Here is a 24,112-nt window from a genome sequence, read left to right on the forward strand (position 1 = left end):
GCATGTATAGGGGTGGTGGGATCGTTGAGGTTGAAAAACACCAGTCGGTTTAAAAAACGGAGTAAATATTCCTGCTGCGGCAGGGTGTTCAGTGGAAGAATGTAGCTTGGCAGTGGGCGCTATCATTGGGTATGATAGCATCACATCAGCCTCAAGGATGAATAGCGCTGTAGTGATATTCTTAGATTCCATTGAAAAGGTGAATACGATAGTTGAGAGTGGTGTTGTGTTGCGGGAGACACAGACGTCGGTATTTCCTCTTATGAATCCGGCGAAGAAAGTTATACTTTCTAACATGCCACCATTTGTTAGAGATGAAGCGAGAGTTATCTCGTCATGGTCAAATTGTATCTACAATAAAGAAGGTTCTTTTTGGATGCAAATCTCCTTTGCTGAAACATGTTGTGTCTCATTGGAGACAAGTGCATATTATTTTAAATAAGAACACTGATTAACTGAATTTAGCATTCAGTTTTAAGATTGATGGATTTGATTATGTCTTCTACGCTTCTACTGAATCAATTAAATGCTTTGGCTGTGTAAGATTGGGGCATTTGGTATGTAATTGTCCCGAGAACGAGCGCGCAGAGCCTGGTAGCAGCTCTAGTGCTGGTGCAGCTAATGCACCAACGCGAAGGGATGAACATGCTAAGGGTGCAGGGGAAGGGAGAAGGTGGGCAGATGTGGTTGGAAAAGTAGGAAAGGAAAGCAGTGTGGATACAGGGGCAATTGTGGTAGATCAGAACAAACAGGGAAGGGAAACAGTCGGTGAGATTGTGACTGCAGTCGCTGAGGTGGTGCTGGAAAATGAAATTGGAGGTCAAGAGGAGATTGAAATAATGGAAAAGGAAGCAGCTGTTTTCAAAGTACCGAGGAGTAAGAGGAAGAATTTAAAGGGTGGTGAAGGGTCTAATTCCAAGAGGAAGGTAGAGATTGATAAATCAGTTGAGGATGAACAGGTTGTAGAGATGGTGGAGTTTTCTTCTGGGGAGGATAGCGAGAGTGAGTCATCTGACGCGTCACAACAAAATAGTGAGATTAATGGGTTGGAAGGGAGGTATGGGATTGAGAAGGTACGTCAATTTCTGAAGTTGACAAAAGGGAAGAAATATATGCAGGATTATAATGTAACAGATTTCTTTCCTGAAAGTGAATTGTTTATTGAATCAGCAAAGTTTCTGATGTCAAAAATAACGGGGAGGTTTGACAATCCCTGAAATTGCTAGACTCAAGAAAGTGGTCACGAGAGTGATAAGTGATGAAAGAGTTCAGTCGCAGCCTTAACTCTGTAAAGAGATGTGGTTTCTGTGTCTTCCTCTGTATTTTTTTTCCATCCAGAGCAGTTTTAAGATTTCTTCTTTAAATGTAAATGGGGCGAGAGACGTTAAAAAAAGATCCATAGTGTATGAGTTAATTAGGGGGAAGGGAAGTGACATAATGAAAATGAAGTTATGTGGCAACAGGAGTGTGTGTGGGGGGGGGGGGGGGGGGGGGGGGCATGACGACGACAGTGGTGTGTAGTCATAAAAACTCAAAAAGTGGGGGTGTGGCCATCTTGTTCTCAAAAGGGTTTTTGCCTTTGTCATATGAGGTTGAAGAGGTAGTTGAGGGGAGGTTATTAAAAGTTAGAGCGAGGTATGAAAACATCACTATGTGTCTGATAAATGTATATGCCCCAGTGGTGGCATGTTTTTTAGACATTATCAAATACCATTGAGAAATGTAATAATTAAGATTATTTATTTATTGCTGGGGATTTTAACTGCACAGTCAGTGATTTAGATAGAAATCACAAAGAACCTAATATAGCCTCAAGGACTTTGTTAAAACGCCTCATTGTAACACATGAACTGTGTGATATTTGGCGGAGTCAACATGGAGGCACGAGACAGTACACCTGGGCGCATGTGAGAGAGAACACCATCTCTATGGCCAGGTTAGATAGGTTTTATTGTTTTGAGCATCAATCTCAGGTCTGTAAATCAAGTGTGATAACCCCAGTGGGATTTTCTGATCATTGTTTAATAACAGAGGTGGTGTTCATTAACGATGTAAAACCCAAAAGCGCATACTGGCATTTTAATATAACTTTATTGAGTGATGCCCTCTTCAGGAAATGTTTTAGTTTTTTCTGGGAGAGGTGGAGGTCTCAAAAGGCCAGTTTTGTATCCCTTCAACATGGGTGGGATATAGGGAAAATCCAGATTCAACAATTCTGTAATCAATACACGAGGAATGTTATCAAGGATATCACCAGATCAATGAAAGCCCTAGAGACTGAAATAGTGGAACTCATGACGTTGGTTGAGACCACAGGCGATCGAGGCCATACTCAGGCCCTCAAGAGGAAAAAAGCTGCATTGGCAGACCTGCTGGGTATCAGAGCACAGGGGGCATTGGTGAGAAGTAAGTTTCAGGGAATCTCTGAAATGGATGCCTCATCCAACATTTTATTTGGTTTAAAAGAAAAAAAATGGACAAAGAGGAATGATTCATTGTCTCAAATCAGCTGTTGGACAGGAGCTCACTATCCCTAGTGAAATTAGAAAGAGGGCAGTAGAGTTCTATGCTGAGCTCTACAAGTGTGAGTACAAAGAGGATAAAACAGTGACACAGCAGTTCCTTGATGGACTCCCACAGGTGGCTGCAGAAGCTCAGGTTGAGCTAGAGCAACCATTGTCTTTGCAGGAACTATACACTGCATTAAAAGGCATGGAAAATGGAAGGGCACCAGGCATTGACTTTTTAAAGTATTTTTGGGTTATGTTGGGATAGGATTGGCTAGCAGTAGTTAATTATAGTTTAACCGGAGGGTTACTACCAATAAACTGCAGAGGGGCTGTCCTCACCCTACTGTCCAAAAAGGGTGACCCTAGGGAGGTGAAGAACTGGATGCCGGTGGCTTTATTGTGCACTGATTATAAGATCCTGTCAAAGGCTTTCTCCAACAGGCTGAGGGAGGTGATGGGGCAAATCATACATACGGACCAGTCCTACTGAGTTCCTGGCAGGCAGATAGGGGATAACATTTCTCTGATTCAGGATTTTTTGGACGTCTCTAGGGCTATTGGGTTGGATGCTGGTCTAATTTCAATTGATCAGGAAAAGGCATTTGACCGAGTTGAACATCAACACTTAACATTTTTATTTTAATTTAGGAATGACATTTGTTGTTTCATTTCTGAAAAGGCAGTGTGCCATTATTTGTGTTAACACTTGAGTATAGAATAAAGGTTTTATAAAAACTCAAAACCCTCCCTCCCTCCCTCCCTCCCTCCCTCCCTCCCTCCCTCCCTCCCTCCCTCCCTCCCTCCCTCCCTCTCTCCTGTGTTGGGCCTAGGCCCAGTCCACGGCTCCTAGGCTTACAGCCAGGCTTACAGCCAAACTGAATGAAGTGATTATGAGAGAGAAGCTGTAGTCTAAATCACACGCACACTAGCTAACTGGCCCTCAACACAGCCAAATCACACTAACTCACGCTAACTCTCAGGCTAAAAAAGAACAGCTCCTTCTTTCCTGTTATAAAAGTGTGTAAGCTGGGTGTTTCTCACGTCTAGTGTTGGCAGTGAAGGGAACAAAGGGAGTGTGAGCAGTTGTGTGAGCAGGTGTGTGAGTGTTTAACCTTAACCCCAAAACCAAACCTTAATCCTAAACCTAACCCTAACTCCTAACCCTAAAACGAACCCTAACTCCTAAACCTAATTCTAACCCTAACCCTAATTCTACTTTAACCCTAAACCCCCTAGAAATAGCATTTGACCTTGTGGGGACTAACAAAACGTCCACAGTTGGTCAAATGTTTGTTAGTTTACTGTTCTTGTCTGGTCCCAACAAGTATAGTTAAACACGTCCACACACACACACACACACACACACACACACACACACACACACACACACACACACACACACACACACACACACACACACACACACACACACACACACACACACACACACACACACACACACACACACACACACACACACACACACACACACCTCGTATGATTGCCAGCTTGGCGGTGGTGGCCACCTCTCCTTCTCTGTTGCGGGCCACACACTCATAGACGTTCTCATCTCTGGGGGCCCTGAGAGGCTGGATCCTTAGCACGGCCCCCGCTCCATCATCAAACTCTATCGTCTAGGGGAGAGGAGGAACACTCAGGAAACAGCCAGCAGAGAAACAGTCAGGAACAGTTTGGAATGAGGAGGAAAACAGGACAAAGGACAACCAGGACAAAGAATCAGGAAGAGACAGAAACCAGGTGAGTAACCAGGAAGGAGACCAAGAAGGAGAATTGGGAACCAAAGGAAAAGGCTGGTCCAACAAATGGTAAAACAAAACCCCTCAAAAAGTTGCTAATGGAATATGATCTTTAGAGATTGGAGAGTGGAGTGAGCTCACCTCTATGCGTTGGGAGTTGACCTTCTTGCCCTTCTTGTTCCAGTTGACCATGGGCTTGGGGTCACCTGACGCCTGGCACACGAACGAGGCCACACCTCCCGAGACCCCAATCTGGTCCCCGGGAATCTTGGTAAACTTGGGCGCCGCTGGGATAGACAGACAATTAAACTAAATTAAAACTTTATTGTCCTCGTATGGAAATTCTTCAGCCAGGAGTCCAAGACATAATGCAGTTCAGAAAACAAACTAACAATGGATCCATAAACAGATAAATAGACAGACAGACAGATCCAAATTATTAAACATTATTAGAATGATGGTACTAAAATTATTTTTCTTAATATTTTCCCCATGCAAATACACATCAATCATAATTTACATTTTAGCAGATGCTCTTATACAGAGCGTCTTACAGTAGCGAGTGCATACATTTTCATACTGGTCCCCCGTGGGAATCGAACCCACAACGCTGGCGTTGCAAGCGCAATGCTCTACCAACTGAGCTACACGAGCAAACCCAAAGACAGACAGCTCTCACTCAAGAGATGCCAACTAGTTCAAATCTGTGGATAGGAAGAGAGTGACATGACATCACTGAGTCGTGATGGACTTGGTGATTGGCTGCTAAGTACAGTCCACTTCCTGGCTATCATTTAGAGGACATCACCAAGGACTTCCTGTGTGTCATCAATAAAAGATGTGCTTCAGCTTCACAGGAGAATGTTTTTTCACTACCCCGGGGCAAGCTACTCCACTATGCAGCACAGATTGTGAGAACACATGGGTGGGTGCTATGCGGGTGTATGAAAAGGTGTAGTGGAAATTCACAGGAAATAATTGGCTTTAATGTATTAATATCACACATGACATTTTCAGCCTCTGCAGTGAACCACAATGAAACAAAGAGACCATTTTGAGTCCAAGGATTTAGGGATTGCATTAGTACATTTATACCCTTTATATCTATAAAGCCCAGTTCTAACAGAGAAGACGCTTTTATGCAGTTTTAGAACAAAGTTTGCTTGATCTGAATGGTCTAGTTTTAGAACGTCATGTCGGCTGCTAGAGTTTCCAAAATTCAGTAATGCTTATTACTAATGGCAAATACAAATCAATTTCAGGCACAGAATCCATACAATTCCACTGTGCTAAAATCTTGTCAAGTTACTTCATCCATTTTACTCTTCTCTCTCTCACACACTCTCTCATACTGTCCCTCCCTCCCTCCCTCCCTCCCTCCCTCCCTCCCTCCCTCCCTCCCTCCCTCCCTCCCTCCCTCCCTCCCTCCCTCCCTCCCTCCCTCCCTCTGTCTCTCTGCCCATCTTAGAATGTCAGACTCTTCTTCGGCGAGCCCAGAGTTCTATCCCTCTGTGTCTGTTACCATGGCAGCCAGCGGCGGAATCAGTTCTATCCATCAGGGCGAAGCCGGCCTGACCCTCACCATAACAACCTCCCTTCCTCCCTCTCTACCTATCTCCCACCTCTGTCTCTCACTCTCTCTATCCACTGGGCCAGCTCCTGCTGTGTTGATTCAGTTCTACAACAGAGAGGCAGAGCAGCTGAAAAAAGAACACACTGCAATACCTCCCCAAAATCACTGAGAGACGGAAAAGCTTTTCTCCCTCCCCTGCTAACTTCACACTTCAGTGAGTAACAGTCACACAGCAGCCAGCCCACCTCTGAGCTGTGAGGTAAAGTGCCTGAGCAAAACTGAGAAACCTCAACAATACTTGTCGAGGAAAAAAACACAGCGTATTCTTGTAGCCTTTTGACCATACACTTCACACACTCTGTCAGTTGTGAAGTGTCGCACTTAGGAACAGGCCGTACTTTGGGGAGCTGTGTAAGGCGGTTGATTTCCCATTCAACATTGGTTTACATTTCTGTGACTTTCAAAGAGGTTCTTGTGTTATTGTCACTGCACACTAGAACCAATTCTAATTATATGGGTGCAACTACCGGCCTCCGGCTGCATTCTGTTCTGGTTAGAGCCTTTGGTTCTGATTCAACCCAGACATACATATTGTTTTTCCTTTCATTAAAAATTCCCCCGAATTCTGTGAGGATACTCAAGAAGGCAGTCCGTCCCTTTAAAGGCTTCACTCCTTCACTCCTTCCCTCCCTGGCTGCCGGTGAGATATAATGATAGACTAAAGACTTCAATATCTCTGGCCTATCATAATGAAACACCACAAGGCTATGATTAACTAATAGCAGTGCTGGGAAGGTGTAGTGTGTAGATGTGCGTCAGTAGGTAGCAGGTGGGTGTTATGATATTATAGTCACCACCACTACGACTGGAGGCTGGAAATTAGACCTGTCTGAACAAGTCTGACCAGATCACTCAGGTTCCATGTAAATCCATACCAATTACAGGAGTTGCCTATAACTAGGGACCAGAGTTGTTCCTGGTCAGGTTACATGGTCAGGAAAAACTCAGGGTCCTAGCCACCAACCAAAACAAATATTAACATGGGCACTCCACCAGTGTAAGAAATATGGCGGTTCAGACTGCTATTTTTGGGATGCTATTTTCTTTGAGTCACAGAGCAATAATACCTCTAAGTAACACACTCTTAAGAAATATCAAGACGTGCTTTCATACAGTAGCCTCAATGTGATGACTAACTATATGCTGACATCCCCTCACTGCTCATCAGTGTCAAAAACCATTTATGTTCTTGAATGCCACATACTTCCGTAGCGTTTTCAGTGCTGTAGTGTGTTCTATGTTCACCTGTCTTATTGTAGATTCATAAGACAAGACATCTGAAGACATGCTTTAATGAAGGTGAAGATTGGGTAAGTGCTGACGTGTGTATACTGCTTATTAGTGCAATAAAACCACCATGGTCCTGACAGATCTTGTTAAACACCCATCACTGCAGAAACAGACAGGCAGACAGACAGATCTTCACCGGTCCACCTCCAGCCCAACACCACGTCACCACTCACTGCAGTTAGCGTTGACCAACACAACTCACTGTTACAGCTGTTTGTCAGCAGAGAGGGAGAGAGAGGGATAGAGAGAGATAGAGAGAGAGAGATAGATAGGAATGCACCGACGACCATGCAGACAAACTGACAAACCTACACATAAACAAATCGACCAACTGGAGGACATACTGTACAGACACATGAACTAACACACCCACAAAAACATAAATATGTAGTGTGTTACTTACCTAAGGCCTCAGAGAGGTTGGGCAGGAAGTTGAGCACCAGCAGCAGCAGAAGACAAGGGTGGTAGAGGCAGAGGCCGTACCCAGGGCGAGGCACCCTGGACTTGGCTACAGTTCCACCAGGCCTGGGGGGAACCATGTTACCTCTGGCGACTGGGGATAGAGGTGGGGGATGGGGGGGAACTTCACTCAACAGGGCTTGGCACTCTGTGAAAAAACAAACAAACAAATACAAACAAATGTGTTCAAATAAATATGAGGGAGAGAATATCGTTTTGAAGAACAATAAACATAGTCGATGATCATACTGGATTTGGTCAACTTTTGACTTTGGATTGATAGGACAAGCAAGCCTCTGCATGTGTATACAGTAGAACAGTAGAAATTAAAAAAACAATTTACTCAACAAACAATACAAAAATATCCCAAAATAAAATGAAGGTGTTGAGCCCTTTGAACTATCAATCAAAATGAAATCAATCAAAAGTTTCAAATAATGATACTATCCCAGTACAGACATTATATTCAGTCTCTCCACCCACTGCTCTTCTAGCCATTCTACTGGCACAGTTTTTCCCCACTGGCCACAAATAAACATAAAACGTGAACGCACGTTCATAAAACCCTAATAGGGAAACACTCAAACAAAGAGGATATTGAAGCAGAAGGGGTGTTTATGCCATCCCGGTATCATGCAATATTCAATAAGAGCGTAATATCCATTATGTTAGATGGCGAAGCCCCCCTTTAATAGATGTCCTGTGGGTAATCCTAGTCCAACTAGGGGGAACAGGCCTGACTCGTCTTTGCCTGGGGGGATTTTTCAGCCCTGAGAGGAGAGACGCTCCCCCTCCAGGAGCCAGTAACTCCTGCAGTCACATCGATCCCTCCCGCTTTCCTTCTCTACCTCTATTCCTGCCTCACTCACTCCCTCCTCCCCCAGTGTGGGAACGCAGGTTTGAAGCCGACGGGTGGAAGACACACGGAGAGACACAGATACAAGTGCGCACAGATTTATATAGACACATACAGATTAGAGGAACACACATTTACAAGTATGCAGACAAGCACGTGCACATGCACGCACTCACACATCCTACACTTCCCACAGTTGTCTACAGTTTCCCACATCCACTGAAAGTGTTGAATGTGGTTCCCTAATACAGAGACTTTCTACCATTTCCGGTCGAGAGTTCCATATTAATACGTATATGGAATTATCTAGCTCTTATCTGACGTGCTAAAAGGCATTAGCGTCTGGCTCTTTAACCTGTCTGAGCTCTAAATATAACTGGTCTATAAACATATCTGTCCATCTGACATATATTTCTTATATATATATTTCTACTTCCTTACTTCCTCCTCTCTCTTACCTAGGCTCTGAGAGAAGTTCCTAATAGATATGGAATAGAAAAGCTTTCAGGATCTACTTTTCAAGTCAATAACCTAATAGCTACAACCTAATCAGAGATCATTCAAGTGCCATTGCATCCAGCAAGATGAATTCTCCTCTTAAAGAAACTCAATTTATTAGCTAGCATCATCAGCATGATGCAAGAGATGATAAGAAGCATGTGGGTCCTGTTGAACTGCCTGAAACTGGGCTGATTCAGTAGGGTACCATTGTAAATGGGTTGTAGAAAGTCTATGAAATAAATTCATTTTTGGAAATCTCTCTTTCTCACTATGGTGAATTGGTCCTGATCTAATTCAGTCTTGAGTGGTCTGTCACTCTATTCAAGCCCCTGTTCTGGCCTACCTTTCTCTCATCTCAATCCCTCGTCTCACACCTGTCTCCTTCTATATCCCTCTTACCCGTCTAACGCATCACCTGTCTCATCCCCCGTCTCTACCTGTCACCCCATCTTATCCTCCCCGGCTCCGCCTTCCCTGTCCCCTGTCTCTTCCTCCCCATCTCTTTCTATTTTATTTAACTGGCTATATACGTAAACCTTTGATCCTTCATTTCCCCACATGGCTCCCCTGTCTCACCCCTCTCAACCTGTCTCACCCCCCCTCCACCTCCCTGTCTCTCCCTCCCCCGTCTCTCCCTCCCTCTTGTATTTAACCTGCTATCTAAACCCTTGATCCTTCTCTTTCCCCACATGACCTGTTCCCCAGCTGCACCAGCTGCCTGTCTGTGGTCCATTAACACAGTTAAACAAAGGGGCTTACTGTAAGTCTGTGAATGGAGAAAACAGTCCTAGCTACATACTGTACTGCAGGCCTTGCCAGGAGCTGTCGTAACAGTTGTTAATGCCCTAAAACTAATCTCATCTCTACTACCCCTGCATTGACCCTGTTGGCTGGGAAACAGAATGTCAGATTTGCCTCTGGGTTCTTCTGTTCACCCTTGGCACACGTCCCTTAACTTATTCTCCAGCCATGCCAAGTATGGAGGTGTTACTGTACTGTACCTACAGAGAGCATATACTATAGCATACATCACATCTAGAGGGTGTTTGGAGCAGGGCCATGTATCACAACAACTGTGTGTGTGTGTGTGTGTGTGTGTGTGTGTGTGTGTGTGTGTGTGTGTGTGTGTGTGTGTGTGTGTGTGTGTGTGTATGTGTGTGCGTGCAATTGTATGTTTTGGCTGGGAATTGCCAGGGACCTCACGATACGATATTATCACAATACTTAGGTGCCGATACGATATGTATTGCGATTCCCATGATTCTCACGATTCTACACTGAACAAAAATATAAATGCAACATGTAAAGTGTTGGTCCCATGTTTCATGAGCTGAAATAAAAGGTCCCAGAAATCTTCCATACGCACAAAAAGCTTTTTTCTCTCAAATCTTTTGCATAAATTTGTTTACATCCATGTTAGTGAGCATTTCTCCTTCGCCAGGATAATCCATCCACCTGACAGGTGTGGCATATCAAGAAGCTGACTAAACAGCATGATCATTACACAGGTGCACCCTGTGCTCGGGACAATAAAAAGCAGTTTTGTCACACAACACAATGCCACAGATGTCTCAAGATTTGAGGGAGCGTGCAATTGGCATGATGACTGCAAGAATGTCCACAAGAGCTGTTCCCAGATAATTTAAAGTTAATTTCTCTCCCATAAGCTGCCTCCAACGTCGTTTTAGAGAATTTGGCAGTATGTCCAACCGGCCTCCCAACCGCAGGACCTCCACATCCAGCTTCCTCACCTGCGGGATCGTCTGAGACCAGTCACCAGTCACCCAGAAACTGAGGAGTATTTCTGTCTGTAATAAACCCATTTTGTGGGGAAAAACTAATGTTGATTGGCTGGGCCTGGCCAGTGGTTGGGCCTGGCTCCCAAGTGGGTGGGCCCCTGCCCAGTCATGTGAAATCCATAGATTATGGCCTAATTTATTTATTTCAATTGACTGATTTCCTTATATGAACTGTAACTCAGTAAAATCGTTGAAATTATTGCATGTTGTGGTTATATTTTTGTTCAGTATATACAGTATGTCTGCTGCAGAGGGACAAGAGAAAGCCATGAGAAAACAAGTTTGGATCAGTCATGGAAATAAAAGTTCTGAAAACAAATGGGCTCCCTTTTTTAAAAAGAAAATGGAGAGCAAGCTATGAAAAAGTCTTGGTACAGCCAACTAGCGCAAAAACAATACTGTGAAATTGTCAAAACGATACGATATATATAGTCAAAAATAATATCCCGATATGTAATTGTATCGATTTTTTCCCCCATCACTAGTGTTTGTGCACATGCGTGTGTGCGTGTGTATCCTTACCTCTGTGTGTTTTCTACAGCCCTGACTGAGGCTGAGGCATCATGGCCTGCTCTGTGGAATCCTCAGTGTGACCATCCAGCGGACCTGGAACAACACAGGAAGGAGTAGATGAGTCAACATGACCTGTGGGTATGTGTGACCTCACAACGACACACACACAGACAGTCAGACAGACAGACAGACAGACAGACAGACACATACACACACACACACACACACACACACACACACACACACACACTCACACAGAGAGAGACACATACAGCCTTTGAAGTTATCTTCAGTTTGCCAGACATGGAGTATACCTCATGGGGAATCTAAAGAGCAAATCAAGGGAAATGACTCTACTATGATTCTAAGCATCAACACATTGAACTGAGGAAAACATCCCTTTCCCATTCCACTGTGGGGTGAGATAACATGTTTTGTTTTCATCACCTACCCCTCCCTCTTACCCAGCATGCTTTTCACCACAGTTGGGCTGAGGCAGCCTCTACGGGACCTGTCTCCATGACAACAAAGCAGCCAGTGAGATGTGAGATCACAGGCAGGATCTGTTTCCTTGGGTAGGTTTACAGCCCAGCAGTAGCTGAGAGATAGCTAGCTACAGCAGTTAGTAGCTACAGGAGAGTCTCTTTAGACCAATACAGGTGAACAGACTGCTGAGTTTAGTGACAGAGTATAAGAATACACACAATCTCACACATACAGTGGTACGCATGCACACACACACACTGAGGGTGCTTCGCTTTCATTAGAGATTTCATATTGTAGTATGTATACAGTACACATATTGTGAAACAATTCATATACACACGTATAGTTCCATACAATACAAATCATTTTTAGTAGAGGAAATGTGTATTTGTGGGCTATAGAATCTCCTGTGGTGGTGGAGCAGGCTGTTAGAGCAGCTCGATCTACATGACCCTAGACCCTGTTGGCAAAGACAGTCATTCACACATTCACACACACACACACACACACACACACTCCCTGACACACTCAATGCAGAGAGCAAAGCACAATGGGTTTCGGCCGACATTCACTTTCTCACTACCTAACACACACACACACACAAACACACAGAGAGAGGAAGGATGAGAGTGGCGCAGGATGAGACATACCGCAGGCAGGTGCTGCTACATCGGCCTCGGTTACGTTTTTAGCAGGGGAGCTGCTGTCTTTGTGTTCCTGTGATCCCAATCCACAAGCCATCCAAGCCCTTTCTGACAAAACGACATAACCGTCAGTCTGCTAGTACAAGCACTGTTCACTCTGCTGCATATCAATGAAGCTACAGACCAGGGTGCCTGAACAAACCGGCTATATTAACGTTCCTTCCCACTGAGTTATATAGCAGTATTAGCTATTCCCACTGGCAATAACATATTAGCTTGACGAACTAATACCAGTTCCTACAGGAAGGAATGTTTGGGAATGAACGTTATCAAGCTCAAACATTCGGAACCAGAATCCGTCAAGAGATTACCCCATTACTCATGTTAAGCTACGAGCCAGGATGAGTGATCCTCAAATCATACTTCCGAGAATGAATATGGAAAAAAATGAGTTCCCGCAAAACCGTAGGGAGCTTAAGCTTGGCTTGTGGTTGATGCTGCATTTAGTGATCGTCCCTCCCTGGGGTTTGGAGAGGAGGAATGGGCATTGTAGGGCTTAGAACGACTGTGTGTTATGCTTCCTGAGTGTCTTTGTGTGCGTGCGTGTGTGTGTGCGTGAATGTGTGCGTGCACGGGTGTATGCTATACGCTTCGTTTTTCAGAATTCGATTTCCTGTCGACCACTTAAATCACCATAACAGGAGCCTTTAGACCTCCCTGCCTGAGGCTGAGCTCAGCAGTGGCTGTAGCCGTGTGGACAAAAACTGTACAAACTGTACTCTCTTGGCTGCATTCTCAAGATATACTCATAGCACCTGTACATGCCTCCTCTCCTTGACCAGTGGAAGCGGGACTCGAACCTGGGACCTTATCCATATCAGACCCAAACATCCCACACAAACCCACCAAAGGGTTTAACCTGATTCGCATAGGTGGTGAAGTCAAGTGCTTAGAGCAGCGATGTGGTCACTGGTCACAATACCTCCAAAGGAGTGGTGTACTGTACTGTACTGTACAGTAAGCCTACACAGCTAAAAGGGGTTTCAAGGACAGACACAGAAGAACGAGTGGCATCTGCTCATTGACTGTTTGTGCCCTCATATTGAAGCCAACAGATGGACTGGCAGGAAAACTTAGCACCAAATGGTATTAAAGTACATATAGGCCGGATTACAAGAGCGGAAGGGAAACAATTTATTCACACGCAACCAGGCCTGATTTGCAGAATAGGCATAGCCACAGTATGGCTGTTCAACTGAAGTGGTGGCCTTATGGTAGACTGTAGCATATAATGCAGATTGGATAAATATGACTTTCCAATCAAACGGATTGGTCCAGAATATGATGGTGACCTTGTGATGTTTGTTACCGTGCTAACCTAGGTTTGGTCAATCCCAGATGATCCCTTTTTAATCTGTTGTCATTACAGCGAAGAGGGAAGATGCAGTTAGGAGGACAGATTTTAGGATGAATGAGATAAGTTATTGTACTTAAAATGATCCCAAATAGAGGTTAGCAGCTGGTGCCTTTTAGGTCAAGGCTCACGACGGGGTTAGTCAGTCCTTGGTAAATAAAAAGAAACAAAAAGAAACAATAAACAAATATATATGCAGTATAGACACACTGCTGTTGGCTTGGTGGGTGGCCCAAAACTCCCATTATCTTTAGGTGGGCCACACCACAAAAATGTTTGGGAACCATTGCTGTATTCAACATGCTTAACGGAAATGTACCTGCAATGTTATCATACTTGTAAAGAGAAGTTTAATCATATACAGCTGTATATGGACAATAATCATTATCACAACATTCACATTCACACATAGGCGTTTCCATACACACAAACCGAACACACATACCCACACTAAAACACGCTCTCACCGACATAGAGAGATTATGCTAATTCCTATGACTAAACATCACTTTCTCGGGGGATAAACAGCTTTAACAGAGAGAAACAGGCAAATCTCCCCACCGACAACCAGAGACACACTTCAGTCCTGTCAACCTCCACATCCCTGCTATCTCTATCGTTGAAACAGGCCCTTGGTCTGTCTAACTCTGTCTGTCTGTTCATTGGCTCATTAAGCAGCCTGATGGCTGAGACCTTGTCAGCTCACTGGTCAATTAGCATATCTGAGCCTGCTAGAAACCTCCATACAAGCTGGATGCTATAGCTACAGTACATATTGTATGTTCTGCATATCTAACTACATGCAATATTATACAGTATTCCTACTGCCAGAAACCTTGATCCATGCTGGAGGCAGTTCAGTACATACTGTATTCTACATACGACTGTTTACATGCAATGCATGCAGATGATGATCTATTTGACAGTATTCATGCTGATTCAATGCGTAAAAGTAATCAGATAGACTAGAGAAAAATAGTTGCCAATGTAATGTTTCCATCTTAGCATGTGTATTTTAATAACATGTTTATGCGGAATTCTTGTACGTTTGTGAAAATAGATTTATCCATCTATCAATCTACACCCCTCTCCTCCCCTCTCTCTGGTTTCCACTAGTTACCACAGCCACAAAGTCAAAATGGCTATATCGTAGAAATTCATGAAAACTCAAATTAAATGTAAGGTTCCGATTAGGCATACAGTTGAAGTCAGAAGTTTACATACACTTAGGTTGGAGTCATTAAAACTTGTTTTTCAACAACTCCACAAATTTCTTGTTAACAAACTATAGTTTTGGCAAGTCGGTTAGGATTGTATTTGGCTAAGGTATATGTAAACTTCTGACTTCAACGGTAAGGTTAGCAGTGTGGTTAAAGTTAGGGTTAAGGTTAGGTTTAAAATCACATTTTAAGAAGATAAATAGCAGAAATAGGCTGTGGTAACTAGTGACGACCCCCTCTCTCTCCCTCCATGTTTTTAATAACCAAGATGGCGCCGGGCCCTGTTTCTCTCTGTCTCTGTCCCTCTCTCTCTCTCTCTCTCTCCCTCCCTCCCGCCCGCCCGCCCGCCCGCCCCCACCCTCCATTTTAGTTTTACAGTAGAGGCCCAGTTAGTCCTGTTCTATTCTGCCTGTCTGTCGTATCTCTCAGGGGAGTTAATGAGATGTCCAGGCTGAGCTGAGCGGCCGCCATCCTCCTCAGAGCTCTCGTCTACATCCCAAATGGCACCCTATTGCCTATGTCGTGCACTACTGTTGACCAAAGCTCTATGGGCCCTTGTCAAAATGTCAAAAGTAGTGCACTATATAGGGAATAGGGTGCCATTTGTGAAGCGGTCCTCCTTCCTGAGCAAATGAACGATTAAAACCCCATCAAGCGAGCCACAATGTGAAACCTGAGATGCTTCTGACGGGAGCAACAGCAGCCAATTAGTGAAGCAGCTTCTGGAGGAGGGGAGAAGAGATGGAAGAAAGAACGATAGACGCTCCCTAACAACAGAGACGGCCTTCATCATCTTCATCATCTTCATTCACTTTCATGTCATTATTAAGACACATCTCAAGCTGTTCAGGAAGATGAAGACTACTTATCAGATAGGCACTGCAATAACCGAAAAGTCACTGGTTCGAATTCCCCAGCCGGCAAAGTGGAAAAATGTGCCGTTCTGCCCTTGAGCAAGGCAGTTAACCCCCGACAACAACAACTGCTCCCCGGGCGCCAATGACGTCGGTTAAGACAGCCCCCCGCACCTCTCTGATTCAGAGGTGTTGGGTTAAATGCAGATGACACATTTCGGTTGAATGCATTCAGTTGTGCAACTGACTAGGTATCCCCTTTCCCTTATATGCAATGTGTAGGCCTCTGCTGTCCAGATCCTGCAGGCTAGATTTTGATTATTCTAATTGTAAAACCTCTGTCATTGATATTCTGTGTATTAATTCCTTGGTATAACATTTGCATGTTTACCCAGCTCCGTCCTTCCTGAGTACACACACTGTCATGGCGACATACACTGTCATGGCGACACCTGGCTAGGCCTGGTCACATGATCCCTGTCCTCTCCTCTGAGATCTAATTATCCCTGGCGCTGCTGGCTACATGGCCTCGTTTAAATAAAGAACCACACTGATGTCAGTGCAAATAGTCCGGGTAGCCATGATGATCTGTTCAGGAGTCTTATGGCTTCGGGGTAGAAGCTGTTAAGAAGCCTTTTGGACCTAGACTTGGCACTCCGATACCGCTTGCCTGTCTCCGATACCGCTTGCCTGTCAGTGAGAGAGAGACTGAGAGAGTGTTTGTGTGTGTGTGCATGAGTGTGTGTTGTTGCAGCCGCGCAAGTGTACGTGCGTGCGTGCATGTCCGCGCTCTGTGCTAGTTAGTGTGTGTGTGTGTTCTTGCGGCTGTGTGTGTGCAGTGTGTGTATGTGTGTGTATGTGTGTGTGTCCGTGCGCGCTTGTGGGCAAGTGTGTGTGTGTCTGTGACAAATTAAAGAGCTGCCAAAGATAACAGACTGACAAATCGCCCCCGTCCTCACAATGGCCAGACGTCTCAGCCAGCCTGGTGCATACCAACGACCACCAGACTGAATAATGGTTATCACACTGTCTTTTTATAATACACTAAAATGGTTCACAAAAATTGATCACTCCTACAGACAGTGAGTCACGTGGACATTGTTTGCTATATAAAGCAGGCAGACAGGCATCGAGGTAGTCAATTACTGTTCGATTGAACGTTAGAATGGGCAAAACGAGTGACCTAAGCGACTTTGAGCGTGGTATGATCGTCAATGGCAGGCACATCAGATCCAGTATCTCAGAAACAGCCGCCCTCCTGGGCTTTTCACGCACGACAGTGTCTAGGGTTTCTCGAGAATGGTGCGACAAACAAAAATCTATCCAGTCAGTGGCAGTCCGGTGGGTGAAAACGGCTTGTTGATGAGAGAGGTCGAAGGAGAATGGCAAGAATCGTGCAAGCTAACAGGTGGGCGACAAGCATAAAAATAATGACGCAGTACAACAGTGGTGGGCAGAACGGCATCTCGGGAACTCACAAATCGTTGATCCTTGTCACGGATGGGCTATTGCAGCAGACAACCACACTGGGTTCCACTCATTTCAGCTAAAATCAAGAAGAAGTGGCTCCAGTGGGCACGCGATCACCAACACTGGACAATTAAGGAGTGGAAAAGCATCGCCTGGTCTGACGAATCATGGTTCCTGTTGCATCATGCTGATGGCAGAGTCAGGATTTGGCGTAAGTAGCATGAGTCCATGGCCCCATCCTGCCTGATGTCAACGGTACAGGCTGGTGGCAGTGGTGTACCGCCGTCCAATCTGCAGCAACTGCATCGCGTCAGCATGGTCCAACATCCCCGTGGAACGTTTCCGACTTGTAGAATCCATGCCCCAAAGAATTCAGGCTGTTCTGGAGGTAAAGGGGTGTCCCACCCAGTAGAAGATGGGTGTACCTAATAAACTTGCCGGTGAGTGTATATATAATTACACAATCATAAGCTTCCTATTCCATCTGTAGCTTATGGCTGCCTGAATAAATAATTAACTTATGTTATTTAAGAACTCATAATTGTAAAATAGGAAATAGGAACTCAATGTTATTCATTAATTAATTAAAAAGTGCTTATAGCACACTATATTTGGATGATTATGTAAAAGATTTATGTTTATTAATATGTAGGCTATAAGAATGTTGGAAAATATTTGTTTAATTTGGTTTTGTATTCAGTTACCACAGTATTTATTCATTCTTATGATCTCATTTTAGAAGTGATGTTCTCTACCCTGACACTTGTTTAAACCATGTCTGATGGAATTACCAAGTTTTCACCCAAGTGTTTGAAAATCGCAATTCATAATCGCAATATCAGGCCAAAAAATCCCAATTAGATATTTTGTCCGAATTGTGCAGCCCTACCACATACCCTTGGTCTCTCAGACACAGACAGAGACACACACACACACACAGACACACACACAGACACACACACACACACACACACAAACAGAGAGAGACACACATCTCACACTCCCACACCACTCTTGCAGGACCCAAATGGTCTCTATCCCTCTGACCTTCTGGAGTCGTGAGAGGTGATGTTATGCAAATAGAGTCATAACCCTTGAAATCTTCCAAGCCCACGCAGATAGGGATATGAAATATGGAATAATCATGTACAGACAGACCATAGTAGACAGCAGTAGCCATAGCCCATAGCTGATAGTGATACAGTCGTGGTCAAGGCATTAACATGGACAGACTTAATCAAAACAAGTCATTACTGTCTGGATACATTGATTAATTTTCTATTTTCTTCTAGGTCTCGGCAGCCGTCCAGGAGACATGAATGAGTTTACTAGCCTTACTCTTGAGCCAAAAAAGGATTCTCAATCAGAAAGAGGATTTTATTTTCTTTGTACAACAGAAATAGGCTTGTTCTACAGCCCAAAACCAAGCTTATTCTGTTTCCCAAAACGTTCCTTGCCCAAAATGACAGGCAAATTCATCAGCATTCTTTAGAACGTTCTAGAATATTCTAGAACTTGCCAACCACAGCCTTCCTTCCACGTCTGATGAGACAGTTTGCAAGTTTATATCATGTCAGCCATCTTGTCACTCAATCTCCCCACCCTTTATAACTTCTGTCACTCAGTGACATAGCAGCAACAGCACCTCAGTGCAACCACTTTCCTACTTTAGAGCATTTCACAGTGGGTTGCAAATGAATACATTAACATATACATTGCTTCTTCTACAGAGCTAGAATAAAGATCTGAATATTACATAATGAGACAGTAGAGAGGGAAAGAGGGGAGATAGTAGAAAGGAGAGGAGAGGAGAGGGAGAAAGGGGAGAGAGGAAGAAGAGAGGGATGGAGGGAGGAGAAAAAGGAGAGAGGAGATGGAAGTGATAGAAAGAGGAGAGAGGGGAGAGAAAAATAACAGGAGAGGGGAGAAGACAGGAGAAAAACATGAAAAAAAAACATGAAAGTGCAGGGTGGAGAGGAGAGGAAGAAAAATAGGAAGAAAGCAGAGAGAGAAAGGTAGATAGAAGAGAGAGAAATAGGATAGAGATGTAAAGGAGAGGTAGATCGAAGCAGTGGGCATTATTCATCTGTGCTGACACATCACAATCTCTGATTCATCTGGTGAAGGGCATCAGTCAAGTTACAACCCATCTCACAGCTTTCACTCATCCACAGGACACTCCACACCCCACACTCCTCTCCTCTCATTCTCTCCTCTGTTCTCCTCTCCTCTCTTCTCATCTACCAAGGAGGTCCTGTAGAGCTGTGTAAAAACTAAAAAAGTATTGTACGGTGTGCTTATAAACCCCCTTTTGGGATGAAGTATAGAGGTTCTGAGCATATAAACTACCTCTAAGATTCTGGTCGCTGGATCTGACTGGAAACCAACCTGCAAACTCTTTTCTCCATGTACAGGAGAACTGACTGCAGTGCCGTTGGGTTAACCCACATGGCAGTGGTCATTGTGATATGCTTACCAAGAGCATGATTGCTACAATCTTGAAAGCTGCAACAAGAGATTCCTCTGAGTCTGGATGGTACTCTGGAGAAACTGTTTAACAGACAAGTAACCTCTTATTATCACATTTTGACTCACGTACCCTCACACTGGTGCCCCTGACATGCACAAAGCCTGGGGTTGCAGATAACCAGGGCATGGGCCTCTGACTAACCAGCAACAGCCCACAGGACATAAAGACATGAAGAGGAAGAAATAGAAGTGTGTGTTTTTATCAATGCTGCCTTCCAGGACCTGGGAAGACATAGTAGCAGAAAGTGCACTCTGACCTAAAATCAAGCTTTCCACAGGGCTCACTCATCACTTCAACGTTGACATGATTTTGACGCATATCTGATAGAGCTGATGACGTGAAAGAGATTGAAGCCTGTTGTGAAGTGATTGAGAGAAAACTGAAATTGGAAATGGATTACTGCAAATCCAATCCTATCGGTTTGGTATGTAGCGTGTTGCTTCTCAGGTTTCTTGCACAGGATTGGTTAATATTGTATACTGAGGCCTACTGAGAACCAGACCCAAGTTCTTCAGAACCAATTCAAGACCCAGGCCTACACAGAATCACTGGTTTCCCCAGCTGTATCTGTCTACCCATAAAAAAGTCACCAAAACCAATCTGGGAGAGAGATGGTTCATTGGAGAAAGCTCCTACTAGAAGTGCAGTACACAGAGTTCTAACATGTAACCTCACTGTAACTGTAAAAAATACTGTTTTCTTCTCTGTATTGCTGTCTGAGTAGGTTAACTTCATGTGGCTGATGATGTCTTAATCTCTCTTCGGGGAAATGGAGGATGGGTTGAAAAAAATGACTAAATATAGCTGGTAATAGGGTCTCATTTGCCAGGTATAAATACATGTTTAGTAAACATCTATCAGTTTAAAAGGAAAGGAAAATGTAATTCAGAGTATGAATGGGTGCATGGGTGTGAATGTGAAGCAATTAGGGATGTGGAAAGTGGTTGGAATGAACACCAGCCTACATATGATGCCCCTCAAGGGATGGAGAGACCATCTGTGTTAAGAGAAAGGAAGAACAAAACAATTACGCCTAAACTTGGATTTGATATGATATGATATATTCAAACTGCTGCCTGGAGGCCTGGTGGCTGCACTGTCTGTAAGGCATTAAAACACCAAGAAAAGCATGGTGGTTAGTTTATGTATCCAAGGTGTGCTTGTTTTTGTCAATGCAAGCAAACCCTGCGAAAATGTGTCAAGATAAATCGCTGGCATTACATTTCAGAAGCCTAGACGCTTCCTGAAAGTGTGGTCGCATTTTTTCTGTCCTTATTGGGTTTTAAATGGGTCAACACATCATATTAACATGTGTTAAAAAATCAATGAATATTTAATGTTTTTTCCAACAATGTTAATAGCAGAAGCAGGTGCCTAATAGGCGAAGCGACTCAATAGTCTGTAGAGTAATCTAAATGGACCATTCGCCCCGCCACCTGGTGTCATGTCATCGCCCGATTTATGTCGATTGGGTGATCTGACGCTCGATATATGCCTATATAGGACACAAAAACGTGCATAATATAGGCACGATTGGTTATTAAGATTAAAGAAAGAATACATAAAATGACAGACGTGCCGAAAGCACCAGCTGGTGTCAAAACAAACTGATGAGGAACAAAGGGGCGACATATCGGCAGCCAGCGAGGGGTCCCTTACAAAGCCTCTGCAGTGAACAATGAGGCGCAGGAGAGAAGCTGGGTGGCAAGAACGCTTGGTACCGCCGACGACAATCTGCATATTATATTATTCTCAAGCAGCAAACCCAAGCTCACCAGTTGCATGCAAAGTCTAAAGTACCCCAAAACAACACAAAACATAGTATTGTTCGAAGGATAAATTATCAAAATGGACCCATATGTTTCATATCGAGTCTGTAAACAGCAGCCGAGCACACAACGAACAGCCAAACTGCCTACCGAGCTACACCGATCAGGGCGCGGTGCTTAATAATAAATAAAGGAAATACATGAATCCCTCTTTTTAATCTATTTCATATTTACCTTTATGGAGAAAGTGAGTGCTCCGTCTTCTTTTTGGTCGGATAAATTAATGTGCATGGATTTGCAGCTGGCAGTTTCCCTTTAACCCCCGACAGAAATAATAATCCCATTTGACAGCAGAGATCCTCTGAAATATTTGATTTTTCGGCAGTGAACACATGCATCGCCGGCGTCCTCTCGCCTCCTCAGAAGCCTTGCAGGACCACTATTCTGGTCTCGTGTGTGGGGGGACCATCTCCGGTCGGGCGGCTTTAGACACTGCTGGTTGTCAATTGATACTCACTGTCTTCCTCCTCAATGCCCTTCCTCCCTCCCTCTCTATATCATTTCCCTCTCCCCCTCTCTCTCTCACACAGGGATGAGCTCCCCCTCCCTCCCATGATTGCGTGATGGAGTCAAGATCTCCAATAGCAACCGCATCCCCCTCATCACCCGGACCTTTTTTTGTCATCTCAGTGGACCGCTGACTGGTGCTAAAGAGATGGCTGCTGTTGCTGACGTAGCCTGTCTACTATAACTCATCATGTCATGGACTAGATGAGGATAATAAAAAGAACAGAGATATTCAGAACTTTATTGTCAGAATATATATTCATTTGAGTAGCATTCAAACTGTCTCATTGCAACTGCTCAACTCTCCACTGCAAATCATCCCCAGGTCGTTTGTTTTGCAAAATTAGGTTCCTTTGAACTATGGAAAGATGCATAGAAGTAGCCTAAGTGTTTTTATGGAATTGGATATCCAGAGTCAAATATATAACACTCAAAACTATAAACATATTGCACTCATAAACAAATACACATTTTAAACATCAAGGACCTTCCCCCAGCCTGAAAAACAGAGAATAAGTGTCTTGACACTGGGCCAGAGGAGATGCAGAGAACCAGGTGGATGTTGAAGCTCGTGAGGGAGGCTAATCTCGTTAACCTAGAAATAAAGTCTCATGTAATTGGTCAGCTGCTCGATTAAATTCTGGGTCCATACATGTTAAGAAAAGGGATCAAGAGATGCTAGATCGAGGAGCGGAACCAGAACGAGGAGCTCCACCCTCTCTATCTTTGCAAGTTACGGGCTGAATGTCCCCTCCTCTTCCGAAATTTGAAAGATGCTAACACCTGCGAAATTGTGATCTGTCCAATAACCAGTGACGAAAAACCCAAACACCGGAATTTACTTCTGCTTGCTAGCCCACGCATCCCATTCCTTCCCGACAGATTATATGGTACCAGGCGTGTTTATGTACAGTCGTGGTCAAAAGTTTTGAGAATGACACAAATACTAATTTTCACAAAGTCTGCTGCCTCAGTTTTAATAATGGCAATTTGCATATACTCCAGAATGTCATGAAGAGTGATCAGATGAATTGCAATTAATTGCAAAGTCCCTCTTTGTCATGAAAATGAACTTAATCCCCAAAAAACATTTCCACTGCATTTCAGCCCTGCCACAAAAGGACCAGCTGCCATCATGTCAGTGATTCTCTCGTTAACACAGGTGAGAGTGTTGACGACGACAAGGCTGGAGATCACTCTGTCATGCTGATTGAGTTAGAATAACAGACTGGAAGCTTTAAAAGGAGGGTGGTGCTTGAAATCATTGTTTTTCCTCTGTTAACCATGGTTACCTGCAAGGAAACACGTGCCGTCATCATTGCTTTGCACAAAAAGGGCTTCACAGGCAAGGATATTGCTGCTAGTAAGATTGCACCTAAATCAACCATTTATCGGATCATCAAGAACTTCAAGGAGAGAGGTTCAATTGTTGTGAAGAAAGCATCAGGGCTCCCAAGAAAGTCCAGCAAGCGCCAGGACCGTCTCCTAAAGTTGATTCAGCTGCATCGGGGCACCACCAGTGCAGAGCTTGCTCAGGAATGGCAGCAGGCAGGTGTGAGTGCATCTGCACGCACAGTGAGGCGAAGACTTTTGGAGGATGGCCTGGTGTCAAGAAGGGCAGCAAAGAAGCCACTTCTCTCCAGGAAAAACATCAGGGACAGACTGATATTTTGCAAAAGGTACAGGGATTGGACTGCTGAGGACTAGGGTAAAGTCATTTTCTCTGATGAATCCCCTTTCCGATTGTTTGGGGCATCCGGAAAACACCTTGTCCGAAGAAGACAAGGTGAGCGCTACCATCAGTCCTGTGTCATGCCAACAGTAAAGCATCCTGAGACCA

The 24,112-nt window shown here is 44.2% G+C and overlaps 1 protein-coding gene across 1 annotated transcript in view; it reads right to left on the reverse strand.

Moving 5' to 3' along the window:
• The window catches only part of LOC311146941 (receptor-type tyrosine-protein phosphatase S-like), a gene marked incomplete at both ends in the record, with an annotated part of 55,272 nt that extends 47,543 nt beyond the window's left edge, over window positions 1-7,729 (reverse strand). Inside the window, 3 exons of the mRNA XM_084183556.1 lie at window positions 4,003-4,144; window positions 4,409-4,554; window positions 7,594-7,729. Of these exons, the coding sequence (XP_084039682.1) occupies window positions 4,003-4,144; window positions 4,409-4,554; window positions 7,594-7,729 (424 nt within the window). The remainder of the gene's footprint in view (window positions 1-4,002; window positions 4,145-4,408; window positions 4,555-7,593) is intronic.
• Between the last annotated feature and the right edge of the window lie 16,383 nt (window positions 7,730-24,112).

This window comes from Coregonus lavaretus, assembly GCF_964263955.1.
Source record: "Coregonus lavaretus genome assembly, chromosome: 19".
Taxonomy (NCBI): domain Eukaryota; kingdom Metazoa; phylum Chordata; class Actinopteri; order Salmoniformes; family Salmonidae; genus Coregonus; species Coregonus lavaretus.